Genomic DNA, 23,108 nt, shown 5'->3' with positions numbered 1-23,108 from the left:
GCGTGCGATCTCGGGGTTCACTGCTGAATGGTTGGCAACTCACAGCCAAGGGCCCAAACCTGAATCTCACGTGCAGAATAAGTGGAAGAGACCCCCTGAAGAATGGATCATGATCAACTACGACGCAAGCTATCAGAGTTCAACTGGGCACGGCGGATGGGGATGTGTCGCTCGAGATTCAGCCGGGGACGTCATGTTTGCAGCAGCCGGTCAACTATGGCACCTCGCCGAAGCACTCCATGCAGAAACTCTAGCGTTATTGAAAGCCATTAAACTTGCAGAAAGTTTCAGGATGGGTCGGGTGATTTTTATGACAGACTGTCTGCAGCTGCATCATGTTGTTGGGTCTTCCTCCTTGGACCAATCAAGCCTAGGTATTCTTTTTCGAGAGACCAAGTTTTCGCTGCACATGGGTTTCATCGAGTCTAAAGTGCACTACTGTCCACGTGAATGTAACTTACCAGCTCATGAGTTGGCTCGTATAGGTGCAGGGGTGGAGGGCGATCCGGCCATCTGGCTGACGGACCTCCCACCTGTTGTAATTGGTGCTGTAGCTGCTGATTGTGCAGCTACTAGCTAATTGGAATGCTTGGTGTTCCATATCAAAAAAAAAAAAAAATCTTACAGTTTCTCATCCAATGACCCTTTTGCTTAAAGGAGAAACACTCACCGTCCGAGGAGGCACCACATTTAAGCTTTCCAACTTTGTGGGTCTTACCAACACCCTTGGATTTGGCATTATCCTTCTTCTAGAAGCTAGTGGTTTTGTTCACCATCATCACATGATTGTCGTCATTCGTATTTCCACATTTCATGGTCTTGAGGATATTGAACAATTAATTCTCAAATTTTTCGTACATTTGGTCAACACTTCATTATACAACACCCCTTGTGACGGATCAAAAGACATGCCGGAATCACGAAGATCCAACACACATCCGCGAAGCAATGCCTACACTCATGAGCATTTTATTGCATTCAATACAATTAATGTGGTTTCCAAATTAAGATTAATGCATTTAACAAGTTTTCAAATTATTAATTATCTGATGGATACATCATTGAAGCAATGTGAGACGTTAGATATAGGTGTTTGGATGAGTCAGATCATTTCGATTCATCAACCTTGCGTTTTTATAACTAATTATAGATGATAGTAAGTGAAGGGAGTAGGCCCCACAATGAAAGTATTTTTAGAGGGCGGGGGGCTCCCAATAGGTAGCTTACACACTGGTGGGCCTACCGTTAAGTTTGAGAAGGTTTCATCCCCATTTTCTGCTAGTTTCAGAACCTTCTAAAATGTTCAAGCCTTAAGAAAAAAGAATGTTCCGGCCTTAAATTTGATTTTCTGCTTTTTCTCTTTTGGTTTCTACCAGTTTTTATTTTAATTTAATGTTTATTATCAGTTATTTTTTTCTGTTTAGCTTCATATTGATTTCTTTGTAAAACAAATCATAATATTCATTATTAATCTTGTTTTTTAATATATATATTTTTTTACAGGGAAAAGACAGTAGGAGAGGCTCCTACCAATATATCAATCAATTGGGCCAATAAACTTGGCAAAGCTTACATATTTACATTTTTATAAATAAATAGAGGGAGGGGGCACTAGTTGTCTATGAGACTAAGAGCATGGTTAATACTACAGCCAGCTGCTGGCTATATGATGTTGACACGTCATCTATGGTTAATCTTATAGCCCGCAAGTACAATAGGTAGATGTAAATGAGTACTACTTTATTGATACAAGGTCCACCATCCTCTCTCACAAAGTGTCTAGAGCACGTGTTACAGCCGGCTGTTAGTTTGTAGCCCGCTTCTCTTCTCTCTTCCCTTCTCTTTCTTCCAACTTATCATAAATATATTATTTTAAGTCTTACAGCCCGCCTACGTCATCCTATTGTACTTGCTCTAAGACAAGCAAGAAATAGTGGAATTCACACCAGCAACTCTATGAACATTCTTTCAAGGTTGCAACATATATTGAAATATTTGCAAATTTGAGTAAATGTTTGCGTTTCATCAAATGTTCAAAATGCTTTTTCTAACTTGCATTTAAAAAAATGTTGATGTCTTAAAGAATAAATCAATTTTTAGAAAGGAAAAAATATGGTCACATTTCCAAAAGATGTTGGAATTTCCCAAAAAGGTTCAAAATTCTGGAAGAGTGTTCCTGTTTTAAATTTGGTAAAAAATATATATATTGGAACATTATTTGTATTTAATGGTTTGTTACTTTTAAGATCATATTTTAAAATCTGAGATTTTTTAAATTTGAGAATATTTTTTGTAGGCAAGAGTATAATTTTATCTATTTCTATTTGTAAAACATCCAGCCGGCGATTGTAGAGTGAAACAATGTGAAAAACAAAGCAAAGACAAGGCGACTTGGAAGGAAACTCGTTCACGCGCTCAGCACTCAGCGTTACATTGGGTCAGCCCTACGCTCCACGATGTTTGTTTGATGCGCAGAGCATCGAATAGGTCCTCGCATTAATGGAACGTGGACACATGTTATGTGTATAGGGTGTGCTTGATGACTCAATGATGCTTTAGCAGGGGAGGAGGGTGTTGTTGAGGGTGTGCTCGATGCTGTCATGGACTCCACCCGGACCTGCATCAGTTTGGTGGAGGGGAAGTTGAGTTGAGTGATCCAACAAAAGTGGGACAGGTGATCGGAAGGCTCACAACCCGGCTGATTTATCAGCCGGTTGATTTCTAGCAGCGCCCCATAGAATAATCCTACACGGAACACCCGTTGCATGCATGCCTTTTTTGGAAGAAAACTTCAGATCTATGTATCAACAGCAAAGGTAGTACAAAAAACACTAAAAGTAAAAATAAAAAGTTACATCCAGGTCCATAGACTACATCAAAGACTCTATCTACTATTTTTTGTTGATAATTTAGATTTTAAATAAAGAGTCTATCTTTTATATACATTTGAATTTCTCGCGATAACACCGAGAGAACCACAGCTGTGTGGTTACAGTCGGCTCCACCTTGTATTGAGGATTTGTGGCCTCTTGATTGTAACACTGTAACATTGCAATAAAAAATCCCTTTTCCCCGCAAAAAAAAAAGAACAAGATCAGTCTAGGACACATTTCTAGCATCTTTATATTTCATTGTCTCCATTGTATTTCAATTAACTGAAACTTGTGTATTTTTATATCGAATGAAAGAACTAAGATGTGCAATTACTTTTTTTCTTCTAGAATTGGATAAAATCATTGAAATCAAGTTTTTGAAATAACAAAACATAGCATAAATTTCATTTATATATATGTGTGGATAGTGATATTAAAAATCAATTTATTAAAATATGTGACACATCTAAAACAGGACTTGTGATCAGGGTTAAAAAATGGAGTTTTTACTGAAGCAAATTTTTTTGTCTAACTGAAATATGTGAAATCTCCAAAGTTATTTTCTGATTAGTTAAAATTGTAAAACTGATTATTTAAAGTACGCAAAACTGATATTTTTCGAATGTATGAAACAACTTTGTTTCAAAGTGTGAAACATATTTATTTTTTAACTCATAGAACTGTTGTATTTTCAAATGTGCAAAGCTAGTTATTTCAAAAAATGTGGAAGTGCCTTCTGTTAGTTTTGGTAAAACTGATTTACATTTTGTGAAGCTGTTTATTGCAGTGTGTGAAACTGATATTTTCAGTTTGTGGAACGCAGTTCTCTTTTCAAATATGTGAAAGGGATTGTTTCTCTTTGTGAAGCATATATTTTAATACGTAAAATTGATTTTCTTCAAATATTTGAAACGATTATTTCAAAAATGTGAAACCGTTTTTTCAAAGAAGTGTAACTCATATTTCCAGTGAGTGAAGCTGATTTACAATTCGTGAAGTTGCTTCTTTCAGTATGTGAAAGTGATATTTGGAATCGGTGAATCGGCCAGACCACGTCTAGAATACCAGGAGGAAATCGACCAGAGGAAGACGCGAGCATCACCGTTCGTTTGTCATCCACCGGCTCAAATCGATTCCCCCGGAATTGACTGGCCCAATTCAAATTTCCTGGTGACTTAACTTAGTTTCATTACTAGTAGCAAAAGAAAAGAAAAGAGGCTCTAAAAAGTATTACTAGCAGCAGCCAGGAAAGAAGCAACCTGACCGCCTGTAGCTAGATCACCATCATTTTATTCCCACATCATCGGTGGAACCACATAACAGGAACATGCATGCATGCATGCCTGGAGCCCTCTCGCCGGAGTTTTTTTGGGTGGTCGAAGGACTTAGAGGGATTGTATGGGGCGGCACCAAGATCGGCGGTGGGGGAGGTTCAGGGAAGGGCGGTGCGGTGAGGCGGCCGTGAGAGGCGGTAGCAGGCGATGTGATACTGATATGTTTAAAGGAGGAAGCCGACTAGAGGAAGAAGATGTGTCATCCAACGGATCAAATCGATTCCCCCATAATTAACTGGCCCAACTCAATTTTTCTGGCGACCTACCTTACTTTGATTACTACAGCAAATTAAAGAAAAGAAAAGAGCTCTGGATGGGACTAAAAAAAAAGTTGCAACACAAATTTCATTACAGCAGCTGCTAGCCAGGAAGCAAGCTAGCCGCCATAGATCACCAGCATTTTATTCCAACATCCACATAACAGGAACATGCATGCGTGCCTGGAGCCCTCGATCGGCTAGGCGGCTAGCAGTGCGGTACGGGTATGCCGCACAAGTTGAGGGTGTCGCGCGCGTGTGGGCTGCTCACGTAGTGCCCGTAGTTGGGGTCCTTGACGTACTGGCACAAGCACCCCTGCTGTGCCCGCAGGTTCCCGCAGCACTCGCCGCTCGGCTTCGTCCCGCCCAGGATCGCCGACGCGCACACCGCCAGCTGCGCCGGCTCGCACGCCGCTCCCGCGTCCGCACCCGCCGCCAGCGTCACCACCATCACCATCATCACGGCCACCGCTGCCTCCTTCCTCATCGCCATCGCCATCGCCATCGCCATGCCTGCCGTCGTCGTTGGTCTAGTCTATCTACTCACTGCACGCTCGCTCTCGCAGTGCCAGGTGCTGCTTCCTTCTAGTGGTCTCACGACCATGGGATATTTATAGCCGGCGGCCACGCACGGTCCTAGGTTCCTAGCTCGCCATGTGCCGCCATGCATGCGGGGGCACGTCGCCAGCGTACGCGGCCATCGTCGCCGACGAAGGTAGCGCATTCATGTCCGGTCGATCGGTAGAGGTCATCTGGGTGGTTCGCCGATGGTAGTTGCCGCCCGGACTCAGTGGGCGGTAGGCGAAGGCTAGCAAGCAGACGACTCCATTCATGCGCATCATCCAAAGGTGATGCAAAGCCTTCCAAACGCGATTGTCTCATGATGTTTCCGTCTCTTGTTACGAGGAGTACAATTTTTTCTTATACACGAACGTTACTTTATGTCACATTTCCATGCCATGAACACCTTGGCTTCAAATAAGTGAGTGTTTTTTTTCACATTCTGTGGCATAAACAGAATTTCTAGAGTGGCATTTGTGATACATTGTGAAAGCTAAGAGTGGTAAAAGTAAAATAAAATTGTTTTGCTTTTGCCGCGGAATGGAAATTATTTGTCAAAACCTAAGAGTGGCAAAACTGAAATGTCAAAACCTAGAGTGACATAAACAAAATTTACCCATCACTAAATGAGCACAAAATATTTCACCACAATGGAGGTATGTGAGGTCCGATGTACTACTAGAGCTCATCGGAAAAGCATCCTCTTGATGAGTAAACCTCTTGAAGTACTGTACCACCACATTTTATTTATCCTCATCGGCTTATTTTTAGGCCACGGTTATTCTCACGAAGAGACGGTTAACCCTTCTCGTAGACTACACATCGAGATCTTTTTTTCAGAACACACACAAGTGATGTGCTTTATTTATTATTAATAAGGCAGAGAAAGGTTTCTCTGTCACACTCACACACAACATAAAGGGTAGTAAATCATAAAGGTTCCATTACATGGTGGCAGGGAGCTCCCCACCCATGCCACTAGTAGGGTCTTCAGCCTGCCCACCCATGCCACCAGTAGGGCCTTTAACTTGCCCACCCATGCCACAGGTGGGGCCTTCAGCCTGCCCACCCATGCCACCAGTAGGGCCTACTGGCAGGTCGGTGTGCTCCTGGAAGGGGAATGGCTGCAGTTTTGGCTGTGCTGCTTGTAGGATCATCTCAATCGATATTTCTGGCCCTGATCTTGGCAAAGGCGCCATTGGATCAACATATGGGTCACGAGGCTGAAAACAATAAAATTAAATTATTAGTATATAATAGGCACCTGCAAATCAACAAATGGTTCTTGTATATGTTTAATTTTTGACATGCGTTAGTAAGTGGTTGTGGCACTAACCAGGTTGGCATGCATTCTGTCGACAAAGGTCTTGAAATTGGCATAGTTTTGTCCCTCCACCAGCTGATTCGACAGCCGAAGGTAGGTGAATCCAAACAGCTTGTGCTCAGGAGGGCCGCTCTGGTTGATTCCATGAGGCCTCGCATTCCTGAGTATGGTGTTGTAAGCAGTTGGATCATATCGTGGAAGCGCGTTTTCGCATGCCACATTTAGGCCCTCTCTCCATCCAGCACTCAACACCTGAGAAATTATTTTGACGACAAGTGATTTAGGTGTTTTCATCATCATGGCCCGTATGCATCTTTCGATGCAGAGGCCGGAGCTAAGCCTCCTTTTCTAAAAAAAAAAGGTGTTTCCATCATAGTATATACGTAGATATATAAGCGTAATATATCTGAACGCATAAGTTATTACCTACCTGTTGGACTAGTTCTTCTGGTGCGCTCATCGCCTGCGAGCTTTGCTCCGAATCCCTCATCTCCGCGCAAGTGAAGTTAATGCTAGCACGGTGCCTTTTGAGCATGCGTGCTATGGTTCTGTAGCCGTCTCTATCATGTAAGTTGTAGTACCCAGCTGTGAGCTCGGCTGCATGGCTTGGAACCTTGTACCACCAGTGAATGCCAGAGATCTGCAACCAAACATTATTTGGCCGGCCATGTCTCATTTACATTCTAGCTATTAAGCAATGCGAGTTCCCTTAGCCTGGATAGTTTGTGTATTTTTGTTGTTGTTTATCATACACAACTTCTCAACTGAACCATGGTTTCTCAAATCCTATCTACTACTGTAGTAATAAGCCGAGATCTTTAGGATGCATGGAAGTGTTTATACCTTGATTGCCAGTTGCACCTTGTATCCCAAGAAGACCTTGTTTGCTTCATCCAAGATCCTGTCACCGTGCTTGATCAGATTGTTGGAGTACCATGCAAGGAAAAACCTCCCCTTCTCACTTAGGTATGTCCCGTTGTCTCTGAAGAATTGAGTTCTCTCGGGAGTGTCATTGTACTGCCCGACATCGTTAGGAAATTCCCACTCAGGATGGCCAACCGCCGCTGCTGCTGCTTTGAAGTCTGCTTGTAGGTATTTATCATAGCACTGCAATTTTATTTTTATTTGTACTATTAGTTCAAACAGTTAAGTACGAGTAGAGCCATTTTTTCTGTAATGGTAATGGTATATATTATCGTGCATTTGTTTTAACTATTTCATGTCATGTATTTTAAGATGGTCTTGTATTTGCTATGATACTTTGCTCAAACAATAGCATACATGGTCTCCCGGAAGGCAAAAGTAGTGCCAAACTTCCTGAAATCGGATTCAGGTGCATCCCCCCCCCCCCCCCCCCCCCCCCAACACACACACACATCAGTGTCATCTAGCCTTGCATCAAGGTTTGTGCTACCTCACTATTCTTATTGTTGAAGTATCCATAAGCAAGAGCTTATGGGTGAACTGTCTGGTGCGTGCAGTTTTACATGGTATCCGAGTCAAAAGGTCTTAAATTCAAGACCCAAGACACTCAATTTAAAAATTTAAATTTACAGTCCACGTTTAGACGTGAGGGAACCGCACGTGTGGGGTCAATGAATCATAGAGACTACAATGTGCCGAAAACATTTTGGATTTTTGGTGTACCATAAATATATAAAATTAGTCTTTTCCAATAAAAAAATCATTTTAAGTATTTAAGTTGCACAGATGAATCCTATATATTTCTCATATTTTAAATATCATTTTCCTGTTTATATGATGTCTTATTTGGGAGGAATAAGAAAATACAAAAATTGGGCGGGGCTATATTGGGTAACAGAAATGATCAAGTCAGGTTTACCACGCCTTGTCCTAATCTGAAACTGCCATTTTATCCATGCACTTTTTTCCTTTAAGAATCACTTTTCATTTGGGTGTTTGTTTCTTGAAAAAACTTTTCTAAATGTAGATCGTGACTTAGCCATCACATATTCACATGTTGAGTTACATCTAAAATTATATTTGATCGGAACAGAAGAGGAAAGATTATTAGTTTGGAAACAAACACTCACGATGAATTCTCCGATGCCTGGGAACGACCATCCGTGGCTCTGAGGATATGATGGGTACCTCATCTCTCCAGCTGGGCCAAGTCCTACTTCAATGTCGACGATAACACCAGCATCCAAGAACTCTTTCATGTTCTCCCTGAAGCTTGTCATGTAATCGGCATACATCTGTCACAGCCACAAAAGAAGAATCAAAGCTTGCTACAACTATTAAAATGACAACTATCTATTAATTTTGTATTTCCTGATAGCTTACAAACAATAGAAGGCTGCCTGCATCAATCGACTTAAAGGACGGTGTTTTTCACCCTTTCCCAGAAAGATGCATGAAAGCTAAAGGGTTGTAGAAACCCATCCGCTCTAGGCACCTTCTCGATGGTTTTTTTTTTTTTGGATAGGCTCTACACTGTTTCATTGGCTAGGTTTTGTTCCTTTGCTTGTCAGTTTTTGGCACCTTTTAACGTCTTGCTTGTATTTGGTGTCATCTTGAACTTCTATCTAAATATGTATATCTATATATGCATCAGAGAACTAGAGTGGTGGTTTAAATTAACCTGGACGGCAGATCTTCCATGGAAGAGAGGCTGGTTATCAACTCCAAGAGTGAGGTACTCAATGTTCCTAGTCCCGTGACCGTCGGTGTAGAAAATGTCGGGATCACACGTGCCGACGTCCCGCACCCACTGTGGGATTGGGATGTTGACGGCGTCGCCGACGTTGCCACCACACTGGTGGAACGACATGATGGCCTGTAGCTTCAGCCCAGCCTTCTGCACCAGCTCAAACAACTGCTTGTAGGCGGACCAGTCATACGCCTTGGGGCCCTTGCCCTCCACCAAGCCCCACCAGACGTCTACCATGACACCATCCACACCGGCCTCTACCAGCTTCCTCAATTGCGCCCTCAGCTCGTCGCCCTTCTCGAACCTGTTGTTCACGCTCACGGCGTCCAGCTATTTATTTCAACAATGGAAGTGTAGTCAAGGTTAGTACAAATAAAATACTCATTTGAGGCCTCAGATCTTGTTCTTCACCCTTTGAATTAGAGTTTTACAAGAAGTATCAATGTTATATGTACAACAATAATGTATATGTGTGCACTAGATCCTTGAAATAGTTTTAGTGTGTGGTTCTCAGCGATTGGTCTGAATGGATGGGAGCTTACAGGGAGCATGACGTAGACTTGGACATAGTTGCCTTTCACGTTCACCTCCATTGTGGATGCTGGCTATGGATGATGCTCTACAACTTCAAATGGTTTGTTGGATATGGCAGGGAGCTTAATAAAAGGGTCTATTTATACTATGAAAAAGATGTATCCATAGATGTGAGGCCAACGGCGAACCTAGCTTTCCAATCAGATATGTCAGAAATAGGCTTGTCCACTCAGAAAGGGCGCTTTGTGAACTAATTTTGGTTTTCTTTACCACACACAGCCAAACTTCAAGGATTGAGGTCTGATTGGGAGAGAGATGGGATCATTATCTATATTATAGCTAACGTGGGATCCAATACACGTCTCAACTCTCAACCAAACGGCACCCTATACGAAGTGAAGACGCACACATCCTGACTTAAGTTGTACATGTGTTTCCCAAGCTATTCCTTTAACAGATAACATCAGAACTTTAAGATCAATCTCGACTTCATAAAGTTATGATTGAGGAAGAGTGTTGGAATTTGTACAAACCACAATGGTGTGTAAACCATTGCCTTCTAGAGGAGTCTAGGACGGACACTAATGCATGAATGTTAATTTGGCTCAAGGGAGAATATGCTTCCAGGGACCAAAAAAAATCAAAATGAAAAAAATTCAAGACAAAAATTATTTGTGTACTTAGTCACATCCAAATGCTACCTGCAAATTTTGAGGCAAAAAGGTTAAACATTTTGGCTTGCGCCAAAAAAACAAATTAAACACCAAAAGTTACCCCAAAATGTCATCCTAAATTTGTTTTTTTGCCGACGAAACACCGTTGCTCCTTTTCGCACAAAAATTGTGTTGCATGTTTGCGACACTAATACAATCATCTACAAAAATATATTTTTTCAATCATCTAGAACCATTGCATGGGCTCTTGTATGGAAAATTTGGATGCCACCCGAGCAATGAGATACTCTAGAAAAAAATAATGTGACAAGGAAGTTAAACTAACCAATCAAATGAGAATGTGCCTCACCAATTATAGTTTTTCAGAAAATACCCCATTAGTTTAAGTGTTATTTGTTTTCTACAAACAACGATTATGGGGTTTTCACTTCTTATTTTTGCATTTGGTTTGAATTGAATCATTTCACAAGGTTGTCAACTATTTTTTCACTTTCACCAAAAACGCACATTAATGTTCAAACGTGTCCACTAGAGTTCAAGTCTCAGACTTGACATTTGTGTTTGCATTTTTCCTTAATGTATTCCATGCCTTTCAGCAATTGGCATTCAGTAAGAGGAGAAGTTCTCAAGATGATGTGCTGACTCAGTCTCTTGAAGGCGTTCATACGGGTAGGATACGCGTGCGTGCATTTATAGAAATGAGTGTTTGTATGGACGTATGACATCTATGGATGTATTGTATTAAAATAAAAGTTTTGCATACTTTTTTATTCGTTGGTACATTGTTTGGGCCACATAAAACGACATACATCTCCAGGGTCATATTCTGCCTGGCCCGAGATATTTTCTTCGGGCTTAGGGGCATGTCCAAAACCAAAAACTAAGGGAATTATTTTATTCTTTGCTAGCTGCAACAAAACACTGAAACACAACGATGAGGGGATCATAGTACTGGCTACCTTTGGGAGCTTGGGTGATCTTTGACTGTAGCTATTTCTACTGGTATTAGTTACTCTATTTTTTTCCATCTGTTTCGTAGTATTTCTTCCACGTTATTTATTTCTACACTACATTTCCATTTTATGGTTTTTATTTTTCTTTGGAAATTTTGAACACTTTTGAAAGTTCGTGATTTTATTAAAAAATGACCATATTACTTAACTAATTCTTTATTAATGTGTGCTGATAAACATTTTTCTTCCTGTGTTAGGAGAAGTTATTTTTCAACTATTTTTTCTTCTGTGTGAACTACATAACATTATGTTTTCTAAGGGATAGAAACGAGCATATGAGGACGGCCCATTACGTGTTATAGTGACTAGTTGTCCACAGGCGCATAGAATAGGAGGAACTACAATCATAACAAATAACTACTTCCTCCATTCCTAAATATAAGTCTTTTAAGATATTTCACCCGGGTCTACATATGGATTATATAGAGATATTTTAGAGTGTAGGTTCATTCATTTTACTCCGTATGTACTCCATGGTGTAATCTTTAAAAGGACTAATATTTAGGAACGGGGGAGTAGATGAACTCGGGGCTCGTTTATTCCTTGATTTTAGCGAGCATTAAGGGCATTTCGCTAAAGTGCGCCTGCATGTCAGTCAGGCCCAAATGGCATAGTTTTGTTACTTCTTTATTTCTGAATGGCTATCCTACCGCATATGCAAAGGCTATTGGGTTGGCCTACTTGGTGTGTCCCAATAACAAGTGCTTCTCCTTTTATAAAAATTGGAAATATATACTTATCTTGCTAATTTATATACAATAACTTTAATTGCAGATAAAATAATTTGTTTAAAAACATATATGCACATGTAAACAAATAAATTGTTTATATACTTGTAGAAATTATTGAAATTTACCTGTATTCTATAAACAAGATTCATAAATTAAAAAGAGTTTACACATTTTAAAAAATGATCATGTCACTGAAACAGTGTTCAGATATTTTCAAAAGTGTTAATGTACGTAAAAACGGTTTCACATATTGTTTTAGATAATTTGTATGTAAATAAATAAGTGTTGCGTAATATTATAAAGCGCACACTTCTTTTTCATATTCATGTTATTTCAATAAAGTGCTAAGGTATTTGAAAAACATGTAACTAATTTAAACATTATTGCCATTTTCTTTTAAATGTATTTAATTTTAAATAAGTGTACATAGTAAAAAAAGTTGTATATTTTAGTAGTTATTCACATATTGAAAAAATTGAACTGTTCCTGTATTTTGGCAAAACAATTTTGCAAAACCGAAGTTAAAAATAGAATGTCAACCTGCAAAACGAAAAAAGGCAATAAGGATACAAAAAATTTGCAATAAATTAATTATAGAAATAAGAAAATAAGAAAATTTTAACAATGAAAGAAACAAAAAATAAGGAAAACATATTAAAATAAACCCAAAAAATGAAAAAGGGAAAATAGAAGGATAGAAACAACAAAAACAAAAACAAGATGTGCTCGGTTGTGTTAAATGTGCACGCACGCATAAGCAAGTGCTTCCTATTTTTCCAGTACATGAAATATAGCTTTTAGATGTGAACCCTATTATATGCTCATGGCAAAGAGTAAAGAGCAAATCAAGCTCCTCGTGGGCAGGGCTCCAGCGCGGCCAATGGTCAGTTTTTTCTTTTTCTACTATTTATAGTTCTGAAATTTAAAAATTTCTTTTCATTTACATCTTTTCTTAGCAAATAATATTCCCTCCGTCTCAGTTTACAAGTCTCGCACATGTACCTAGGTCGTCAATTTGACCAATTTAATGAGAGGCATATATGACAAAAAATATATCATTAGAAACTTTAGATGTTCTATTTTCTAATGATATAATTTTTATGTTAAACAATATATTTTATATAAGTCAAATTAATGATCTAGGTATGCGTGCATGTCTTCTAAAGTGTGACGGAGGGAGTACTTGAACATTTTGGTACTATGTGAACATTTACTTTAAGTACGTGATTTGTTTTTCAAGTCATGACGATTTACTTTTATATGTATGGACATTTTAATTTGGAATACATGAACATATCCTCCGAGTTATGCAAATAGTTTTCTAAAGTTTGTGAATATTTTTTGGAAGCCATGAACACCTACTTTTAAATGGATGACACTATTTCATAATGCACAAACACTTTCTATTATCAATTTATTTATAATGATAGTTTAATGAGTAAAAAATGGCAGTTAGTGGCTGTCCCACTGAAATATATTTCAGTTGATTTATGTCCTATTACTTTGCTGAAGTTTTCGGCACTTGTGGCAGCCCAATAAATGGTTTTTCCTTCTTTCAATTTCACTTCACCTTTTATTTTAATATTACCTTCTTTATTTTCTGTTTGAATTTTTATAGTCTTAATTATGCATTTGATTATGTTATTTCTTGTATAGTAATAATCTAATTTTACACGCATGAACATGTGTTTTGAAATGCATGCGCGTTTTCAAGTATATTGAAAACATAGTTTATGTAAAAGTCATTTCATTGTGGTTCTATGGGATATTTTTAATTAGTTTAAAATTATAATATATGAACATATTCACAGATCGTACAAATAAAATAAAAATCGGCCAATTTTTCGCCGGGCAAAACTAAGAGCAGAACGAACAGCCAGCCTCTCGCCCTCTCCTTTTCCCCCTCTATGGAATATAATATACTTCCGCTTGCAGGAACTTGGTTACTTGGGAGTTAGGGGAAAGGCCACACTGACACTGTTTTTTTTGGCCTCTTCCCATCAGAAGGTGGCAGATAACCAGTCTCTGTCACAGGTTCATACTGCCCAAAAAAATTAAGATCATCCAAAACTCGAACTGCATTCATGCATGCGTGTAAGCGCTGCTCCAAAGCTAAGTTTGTAGGTGATCAACCATGCAGTCCAGGAATAGCAGTCGGCCGATCGATTAGGTTCCATTCCATGATATCATCAATCACAAAGCTACATACACTGGTTTGACTTGATTTCTGTATATATATAGTGCACTATTATTAGTACAGTACGCAAAGTGATAATGCAGATTAGCTATCTAGCACTCATCTGAGCCTCAGATGTCAAAGACTTTTTGTTGTTGTTGCTGCCGTTTGCGTGGGTTTCTCCTTCTTCCTCCATCTGCACTGCAATGGGTTGCTTTCACTTCTTGTCGACCTTCTTGTCGTCTTTCTTCTCCTCTTTTTTGTCATCCTTCTTCTCCCCCGCCGGGGCCGGCTTCTTCTCCTCCTTGGCCGGGCCGACCGAGACGATGTCGATCTTGCCGAGCTTCTTCAGCCTCTTGGCGATGGCCACGGTGTCCATGGCGCCGATGACGGTCATCTTGTTGTCCTTGAGGTCCGCTGCTATCGAGTCGATACCTGCAACCAACCACGAGTGAAAAAAAATAAGCAATAGAAATCATGTTCATTGATTGATTAGACGTACATATCGAGCCGTGCCTACCCACTTACACGTAATTTGTACTAGATAGTTGCGTACCAGCTGCCAGTTTGATCAATCAAACATAAGAGTAAACCATTTTGGTACGCTCGTACATGCATGGCTGTAGCATATGGCCCTACAGATTGACTTACTTGGCCACATTCGATGAGGCGTCGACATCGAATATCACCTACTAAATAATGCATGCATCCTTGCAAAATTCATACATAGGTACAAGTGTTGAAGGCCATTTTTCTAGAAATACTACACGATGAAAAGATGAACTGACGATGAATGGCCAGGAGCTGGGAAGCATGGGAGATTCAAACCGCCACGCGAAATCAAAGAAATTAGCTGCAACAGAAGGATTCATGGTGTCCGCTTAGGTACGTACCGTAGATGTCGGCGACGGCCTCCATGGCTTTCTGCTTGCTCTTGTCGTCGGTCATGGTGGGAATCCTCAGCACCACCTTCTGCAAGCAGCACAATCAAGCAGGCAGTGAGTGAAGAAATTAAATGTTTCCCCAAGACTCTCGGATTTCACCAAGGCCACGATCGACTGATCACGTACGTGCTAAAAACTGGAGAAATATAGATGGTAAAAACACTCTCAAACTGGCGTACCTGGGCCATCTGGCAGGAGGGGAAATGCCGGCCGGGAGAGACTCAACTCAAGAGGGACAAGAAACAGTGGGAACTTGTGAAGAGAGAGTGTGTTTGTGTGTGTGTGATGACTGATGACGATGTTCTCCTTGGCCATGGGGGAGGCAGGCTCTTCTTATAGTTGGGACCTGATGGTGATCGGGTGAAGTGTCAACTTCGTGTGAAACACCGAACGATCTGCCGCACACGCCAACAAAACCCAAATTAAAGCCGCCCGCCTAGGTAAGGAGTTTCCACACGGCCACCAGTTGAGGAACTATCCGAGCTGGATTACATACGGTATATATAGGAGCATGGTTATATATATATATATATATATATATGCTTTGTTTTGTTTCTGGTGGCTAACGTAGGCCCCACAATTCTCTGTTGATTTGTACTCTCTCTATAAAGAAAGATAAATCCGTTTACATAGTATCTAAACGCTTTTATATTTCTTTACAGAGGAAGTATTTAATAGACATGACAAAACATGTCAGTTTTACAGAGTGATCGTCGTCATGCATGTTACTCCCTCCGTTCTTTTAAGAGGTTTCACTAAAAAGACTACATATGATTGTATATAAACATAATTTATAGTATAGATTCATTTATTTTACTTCGTATGTAGCCTTTATATTTAGGAACGTAGGAAGTACACAGCAAAGTCAATATTCCCCCGCGTCGCCTCTCTGGCGGAAAGCCGCCGCCGGGACCCCTCCTCGCCCTCCCCTCTTACCTCGCCGTCGTTGGAGGATGCCGCGTGGCGGACGGCGGCGGCGGGGCTTTCCTCTCGCTCGACAGGAGGCGCGCATGGTGGGGGAGGCTCGGCCCATCTCCTGTGCGACCTGGCGGCTGCAGCGCTGACTTGTGTTCCAAGGGCTTCGACCGTTGGCCCCTCTCCGGCGACCAGGGCGGGGTGGCAGCCCCACTTCTGCACCGGCTGGTGTGGTGGCTGCTCCAGCAGCGACACACCAGATCCGCGCGGCTCCGGCCAGATCCGGTCCTCCCGCGACGGTTGTGCCGGCTGGGGGTTCCGGTGGTGGGCCTCGTCATGCGGGAGCGGTGGAATTGATTCGGCGGGTCGGGCTGGAGTGGCAGCCCTCCCTCCCAGCTCTGTTTGTGCTCGTCAGATGCAGTGTCGCGGTGCGGTGGTGGTGGGCGCCGGATGATGGCCCGGCTTTGCAGCCAGCGAGGTTTGAGGTCGGGCTTCGGCTTGCTGGTTCTTCGGGCCGGCGTCGAGGTTTACGGTGGCTCCTTCGTGGTCATTGCGTGATGGCTTGGTGGGAGGCGTACGCGCTAGCGGAGGTGTTGTGTGTGGGGTTATGGTGTTGGGAGGTGCTCCGGACGAAAGCTTGTCGGTCGATGATGTCGGCGTCTGTGGATGTCGTCTCACCTCCTTGGAGGCATCATTGAGGAGTTCTCTCCCTACACACCCTCGGATCCAGTTCTTCGGATGAAAACCTTAGGCCCGGTTGGGTCGGACGAGGGCGTTGGCATCGTCGCTTCCTCCTTGGGGGCGTCGTCTTGAAGAGCTTTGGATCTCGTTTGCACTCTCCACGGTCTAGACGCTCGCGACATTACGGTCGGTTGGGGCACGTCCGGCAATGTGGATGATCTGCGCGGCTTCTTGTGTGGCAACGATGACCCCTTTAAACGGAGTAGGATTTGTTGTTGTGTTCTGATAGTTGGTCTCATCCGGCGTGCTCGAGGGGTCGCCGTGCCTTTCTTGTCTTCTGAACTCGGAGCTGTTTGAGGAGGAACCTTGCGGCGACGATGACGTGAGACGGGTGGTCGGTTCTGGCGCTGGCTCGTCGCAGGTCCAGCGCTTTTTATTCTATAATGCTCGTGGCAGAGTCGAAGCTGCCTGGTCGCTGACGCGTGTGGTGGAAAGTTTGGCGTTGTCCGACGCAGGCCTCTACGCTCGTCTGCGGTGGAGGCTACATTGGTGGTCGCCGATGGTGAAGTCTGAGTCGCCCTAGCGGAGGCGTGATGACGATGACGCCGGATTGCAACCTCGACGGAGCTCTTCCCCTGACGGCGTGTGTGCGTTCTTGTGTAGGTTGTCAAGTCGCCCTGTGTGCCTTGTTTTGACGGGCGCATTATGACGGTTTTAGCCCGATTTTCCGATTATTAACCAAGCAACTCTCTTCGACCTTTTGTAATGAGATCGGTAGCCACAGTAGGTTTTCTAGTTCGCCTCGAAAGCGATCTGGCTGTAAAAACAAATCACGTCGGACGGTCGTCGTCATGTTACCCAGTGGAGTCGATATTCGTCATGAAGTCGAAGCACCCGATATGAAGGCCTCCCTCGTCCAAGACGCTTATTGATAAAGTGTGTAAGCTTTGATAAGTGTTGCCTATCTTCCTCACAAGGTATACGGTACGTGACCACCAAAGTAACGTGGCATTGCTGCATGTATCGATTGATGCAGAGGCCGGGCTCAGTTCCTCCTTTTCCAAAAAAAAAAAAATAGTAACGTGGCATATTGATGGTTCAACACCTTTAACGTGTCCAAGCCCAAGTTTAAGTCGAGAGTGTTGGGTAACGTAGCATAAATTCAAAATTTTCCTACGCATATTCAGATCTTCCTATGGAGAGACCAGCAACGGGAGAGGGGTAAGAGCATCTTCATACCTTTGAAGATCGCTAAGCGGAAGTGTTGCTAGAACGCGGTTGATAGAGTCGTACTCGCAGCGATTCCGATCTAGTGCCGAACTACGGCACCTCCGCGTTCAACACACGTGCAGCCCGGTGACGTCTCCCGCACCTTGATCCAGCAAGGAGGAGGGAGAGGTTGGGGAAGAACTCCAGCAGCACGACGGCGTGGTGTCGATGGAAAGACGAGGTCTCCCGGCATGGCTTCGCCAAGCACCGGCAGAGAGGAGGAGGAAGAAGGGCAGGGCCGCGCCGAGAGAGAGGCAAAAGTCTGATCTCCAATGGCCAAAAGTGCCCACTATATATAGGGGGAGGGAGGGGCTGCGCCCCCTTGAGGGTTTCCCTCTCCTGGGGGGGGGGCAGCCCTAGATGGGGCTGGTGCGGCGGCCAAGGGGGGGAGGAGGGGTGTGGCGAACCCCTGGTGGGCCTTAGGCCCACCTGGCTTAGGGTTTGCCCCCCCTTTTCTCTCCCCCACGCATTGGGCCGAGTGGGGAGGCACACCAGCCCACCTAGGGGCTGGTTCCCTTTCCCACTTGGCCCACCTTACCTCCCGGGGTCGTTGCCCCCCTTCGGTGGACCCCCGGGGCCACCTCCGGTGGTCCCGGTGGTCCCGGTACGTTACCGGTGATGCCCGAAACACTTCCGGTGTCCGAAACCATCCGTCCTATATATCAATCTTTACCTCCGGACCATTCCGGAGCTCCTCGTGACGTCCGGGATCTCATCCGGGACTCCGAACAACTTTAGGTAACCTCGTATAACAATTCCCTATAACCCTAGCGTCACCGAACCTTAAGTGTGTAGACCCTACGGGTTCGGGAGACAGGCAGACATGACCGAGACACCTCTCCGGCCAATAACCATCAGCGGGGTCTGGATACCCATGGTGGCTCCCACTTGCTCCATGATGATCTCATCGGATGAACCACAATGTCAAGGATTCAATTAATCCCGTATACGATTCCCTTTGTGTGTCGATATAGAAGTTGCCCGAGATTCGATCATCGGTATACCTATACCTTGTTCAATCTCGTTACCGGTAAGTGTCTTTACTCGTTCTGTAGCACGTCATCGTGTGACTAACTCCTTAGTCACATTGAGCTCATGATGATGTTCTACCGAGTGGGCCCACAGATACCTCTCCATCACACGGAGTGACAAATCCCGATCTCTATTCGTACCAACCCAACAGACACTTTCGGAGGTACCCGTAGTGCACTTTTATAGTCACCCAATTACGTTGTGATGTTTGATACACCCAAAGCACTCCTACGGTATCCGGGAGTTGCACAATCTCACGGTCGAAGGAAAAGATACTTGACATTAGAAAAGCTTTAGCATACGAACAATACGATCTAGTGCTATGCTTAGGATTGGGTCTTGTCCATCACATCATTCTCCCAATGATGTGATCCCGTTATCAATGACATCTAATGCCCATGATCAGGAAACCATGATCATCTATTGACTAACGAGCTAGCCAACTAGAGGCTTGCTAGGGACACATTTTTATCTATTTATTCACACATGTATTACTGTTTCCTGTTAATACAATTATAGCATGAACAATAGACGATTATCATGAACAAGTAAATATGATAATAACCATTTTATTATTGCCTCTAGGGCATATTTCCAACAGAGAGATCATACATGACTTGATGGAGGCGTCTAGCGAGGCGTCTAGCGAGGCGACTCGCGAGGCGATCGGCGTCCCGGCTGTTGGATACCGGGGTATTGCATCCGATGATGAGATCCAGGAGATCTATCCTCGGGTGACTGCTGTTAGCGGCGAGGACGACATTTGCTCTGCTAGCGGCTGGTTTGGTCAGATCCCCGTCTCTGTGGACGAGATTCATCATTCTTCACCTAGCGTCTCTGTGGACTACCATTAGAGATGAAGAGGGAGACATTCTGGTGGGTCGGTATCTGCAAAAAGATGAATTCCCCAGGGCAGGACAGATCCTTGAGATCGATGGTTTCCGTTTTTTAGTGCAGAAGCAACCGGAGATAGGGGCCCCTATCAAGGAATCGGTGAGTGATCTTTCGCCTCCTGTTCGTTTTGGTGGACGGTTTTGGGTTCTTGCCGAGCAGGATGACGAGCTGTATGATGAGCATGGTGACGTGCTGGTGGAGGTGATGACGCCGGTAGTTCCATCCCTGTCTACCCCTTCCCCGTCCACGGCGATGCTCCAGGAGCGCAAGGTGCGACGCGACCCTATCCTTGCGAGGAAGAAGATGGAGGCGTCTGCTCGGAAGCCTTGGATTGGGCCGATTCCAAAGGTAATCCATCATCCTATTTCCTTATCTGATTTCTTCAAGTCGGATTGTTGGATCAATTGTACCAAGAACATACAGCAGGCGTCTAGCGTTCTTCGGTCGTCAGGGTCGGCGAGGATCGCGGAGTCCATGCGTGATTCCAGGCGACAATCGCGGAGTCCGTGCGTGATTCCAGGGCGAACTTTTTGAATGCTGCGGTGACGGCAGCTGGGCCTGATGCGCTAGCGAATTCGACGGGCTCTCAATGGCCAAAAGCTGGTATATGGCCCAGGAGATACTGCCTTTGCAACCCTAATTCGAGTTGGACTCGTGTACGACTCGGTATATGGCCCACGATGTATTAGACCGGATCGACTCGACTGTGACCGCGACCAATCTCGGTGGAGTTTCAGCGACGAAACTTCACGTACGACAAGTCCCATGTTCGCAGTCGCCAGAAGCTAGGGTTCGTAGACCAACGACTGGCTTCCCACGGCTGGGACCTGGGAGGGCGATCAGGGTGCCGCCTCCTACTGGTTTTTCTTTGCTTGCTATGGCGGGTCGGGGCTCCAAGCAACTGGCACTCCATCGGCAGTCGGGGCAGCAGTTGGGGCACGCAAACCCACCCGTGGCTAAGGCCACGACGATGGCCTCCGCGCAGGCTGGGAAGTCCCAAGCCACTGCACACGCCGGGAGGCCGCGCAGTGGTGCTGCCGGGCAGACGAAGGAGACGGCTCAGGCAAACCGTGCTCAACATCGCGGCTGCTGGGGCGATGACGGTTTTAACGGATATGGCGATGGGCAGAATCGTGGGGATTCGTCCTCTGGAGGCGGTCGAGGGCATGCTTGGCAAAACAATGGGGCTGCTGGTAATGGTTTTAATGCACCTCCGGGCCAGTTTGTTCCGGGGCCTTCTGGACCTTCGCATCCGAAGAGAGGAGGCTTTAGGCATAATTGGATTGGCAGAGGGGGCGGGAGGAAGCCTAGGCCTCCTGTTCTTATTCCTGAGCAGCCCGCTGATCTTAATGATTCTACCGTGGTGACTATGACGGAAACAGTTAAGGAAGTGACTGATTCTGTTGGAATTATGCCCTAGAGGCAATAATAAATATAGTCATTATTATAATTCATGTATCAAGATAATCGTTTATTATCCATGCTATAATTGTATTGAATGAAGACTTATATACATGTGTGGATACATAGACAAAACACTGTCCCTAGCAAGCCTCTAGTTGGCTAGCCAGTTGATCAAAGATTGTCAGGGTCTTCTGATTATGAACAAGGTGTTGTTGCTTGATAACTGGATCACGTCATTAGGAGAATCACGTGATGGACTAGACCCAAACTAATAGACGTAGCATGTTGATCGTGTCATTTGTTGCTACTGTTTTCTGCGTGTCAAGTATTTGTTCCTATGACCACGAGATCATATAACTCACTGATACCGGAGGAATGCTTTGTGTGTATCAAACGTCGCAACGTAACTGGGTGACTATAAAGATGCTCTACATGTATCTCCGAAGGTGTTCATTGAGTTAGTATGGATCGAGACTGGGATTTGTCACTCCGTGTGACGGAGAGGTATCTCGGGGCCCACTCGGTAATACAACGTCACACACAAGCCTTGCAAGCAATGTGACTTAGTGTAAGTTGCAGGATCTTGTATTACGGAATGAGTAAAGAGACTTGCCAGTAAACGAGATTGAAATAGGTATGCGGATACTGACGATCGAATCTCGGGCAAGTAACATACCGAAGGACAAAGGGAATGACATACGGGATTATATGAATCCTTGGCACTGAGGTTCAAACGATAAGATCTTCGTAGAATCTATGGGATCCAATATGGGCATCCAGGTCCCGCTATTGGATATTGACCGAGGAGTCACTCGGGTCATGTCTGCATAGTTCTCGAACCCGCAGGGTCTGCACACTTAAGGTTCGACGTTGTTTTATGCGTATTTGAGTTATATGGTTGGTTACCAAATGTTGTTCGGAGTCCCGGATGAGATCACGGACGTCACGAGGGTTTCCGGAATGGTCCGGAAACGAAGATTGATATATAGGATGACCTCATTTGATTACCGGAAGGTTTTCGGAGTTACCGGGAATGTACCGGGAATGACGAATGGGTTCCGGGTGTTCACCGGGGGGGGGGCAACCCACCCCGGGGAAGCCCATAGGCCTTGGGGATGGCGCACCAGCCCTTAGTGGGCTGGTGGGACAGCCCAAGAAGGCCCTATGCGCCATAGGAAGAAAATCAAAGAGAAAAGAAAGAAAAAAAAGAGGAGGTGGGAAAAGGGGGAAGGACTCCTCCTTCCAAACCTAGTTGGATTCGGTTTGGAAGGGGAGGGTTGCCCCCCTTGGCTCGGCCGACCCCCTTGGGGCTCCTTGAGCCCCAAGGCAAGACTCCCCCTCTTCCCCCTATATATACGGAGGTTTTAGGGCTGATTTGAGACAACTTTGCCACGGCAGCCCGACCACATATCTCCACGGTTTTACCTCTAGATCGCGTTTCTGCGGAGCTCGGGCGGAGCCCTGCTGAGATAAGATCACCACCAACCTCCGGAGCACCGTCACGCTGCCGGAGAACTCATCTACCTCTCCGTCTCTCTTGTTGGATCAAGAAGGCCGAGATCATCGTCGAGCTGTATGTGTGCTGAACGCGGAGGTGCCGTCCGTTCGGCACTAGATCGTGGGACTGATCGCGGGGCAGATCGAGGGACGTGAGCACGTTCCACTACATCAACCGTGTTACTTAACGCTTCTGCTGTGCGGTCTACAAGGGTACGTAGATCGAATATCCCCTCTCGTAGATGGACATCACCATGATAGGTCTTCGTGCGCGTAGGAATTTTTTTGTTTCCCATGCGACGTTCCCCAACAGTGGCATCA

General features: G+C 44.3%; 3 protein-coding genes across 3 annotated transcripts; all 3 read right to left on the bottom strand.

Annotated features, from left to right (window-relative positions):
- Window positions 1-4,550: 4,550 nt before the first annotated feature.
- Window positions 4,551-5,044, bottom strand: LOC123447559 (probable non-specific lipid-transfer protein). Its single transcript, XM_045124166.1, has one exon. It carries the CDS (start codon window positions 4,973-4,975, stop codon window positions 4,673-4,675), a length of 303 nt encoding a protein of 100 aa, XP_044980101.1. The 5' UTR covers window positions 4,976-5,044; the 3' UTR covers window positions 4,551-4,672.
- Window positions 5,045-5,855: 811 nt separating this feature from the next.
- LOC123450033 (beta-amylase) lies at window positions 5,856-9,678 on the bottom strand. Its single transcript, XM_045127430.1, has 7 exons — window positions 9,566-9,678; window positions 8,955-9,353; window positions 8,404-8,568; window positions 7,193-7,456; window positions 6,780-6,989; window positions 6,362-6,601; window positions 5,856-6,248 (listed from the first exon to the last, which is right to left on the bottom strand). Exons 1-7 carry the CDS (start codon window positions 9,614-9,616, stop codon window positions 5,970-5,972), a joined length of 1,608 nt encoding a protein of 535 aa, XP_044983365.1. The 5' UTR covers window positions 9,617-9,678; the 3' UTR covers window positions 5,856-5,969.
- A 4,172-nt stretch (window positions 9,679-13,850) lies between these two features.
- On the bottom strand, window positions 13,851-15,426 carry LOC123447558 (heavy metal-associated isoprenylated plant protein 39-like). The gene is made up of 3 exons (XM_045124164.1): window positions 15,275-15,426; window positions 15,045-15,123; window positions 13,851-14,586 (listed from the first exon to the last, which is right to left on the bottom strand). Exons 1-3 carry the CDS (start codon window positions 15,281-15,283, stop codon window positions 14,369-14,371), a joined length of 306 nt encoding a protein of 101 aa, XP_044980099.1. The 5' UTR covers window positions 15,284-15,426; the 3' UTR covers window positions 13,851-14,368.
- Window positions 15,427-23,108: the final 7,682 nt, after the last annotated feature.

Source organism: Hordeum vulgare, chromosome 4H, assembly GCF_904849725.1.
Source record: "Hordeum vulgare subsp. vulgare chromosome 4H, MorexV3_pseudomolecules_assembly, whole genome shotgun sequence".
In the NCBI taxonomy this organism is placed as follows: Eukaryota; Viridiplantae; Streptophyta; class Magnoliopsida; order Poales; family Poaceae; genus Hordeum; species Hordeum vulgare.
The sequence above is the reverse complement of the archived record's forward strand: the minus strand, read 5'-3'. Positions and strand labels throughout refer to the sequence as shown.

What these genes read in the sequence shown, in the direction of transcription:
- LOC123447559 (XM_045124166.1), bottom strand. Translation starts at nt 4,975, where the DNA reads ATGGCGATGGCGATGGCGATGGCGATGAGGAAGGAGGCAGCGGTGGCC.
- LOC123450033 (XM_045127430.1), bottom strand. Translation starts at nt 9,616, where the DNA reads ATGGAGGTGAACGTGAAAGGCAACTATGTCCAAGTCTACGTCATGCTC. An exon ending in CAGGCATCGGAGAATTCATC is followed by an intron (nt 7,457 to 8,403) that starts GTGAGTGTTTGT and finishes ATAAAATTGCAG; the next exon opens with TGCTATGATAAATACCTACA. An exon ending in AGGTGCAACTGGCAATCAAG is followed by an intron (nt 6,990 to 7,192) that starts GTATAAACACTT and finishes GTTTGGTTGCAG; the next exon opens with ATCTCTGGCATTCACTGGTG.
- LOC123447558 (XM_045124164.1), bottom strand. An exon ending in GGCCGTCGCCGACATCTACG is followed by an intron (nt 14,587 to 15,044) that starts GTACGTACCTAA and finishes GGTTGGTTGCAG; the next exon opens with GTATCGACTCGATAGCAGCG.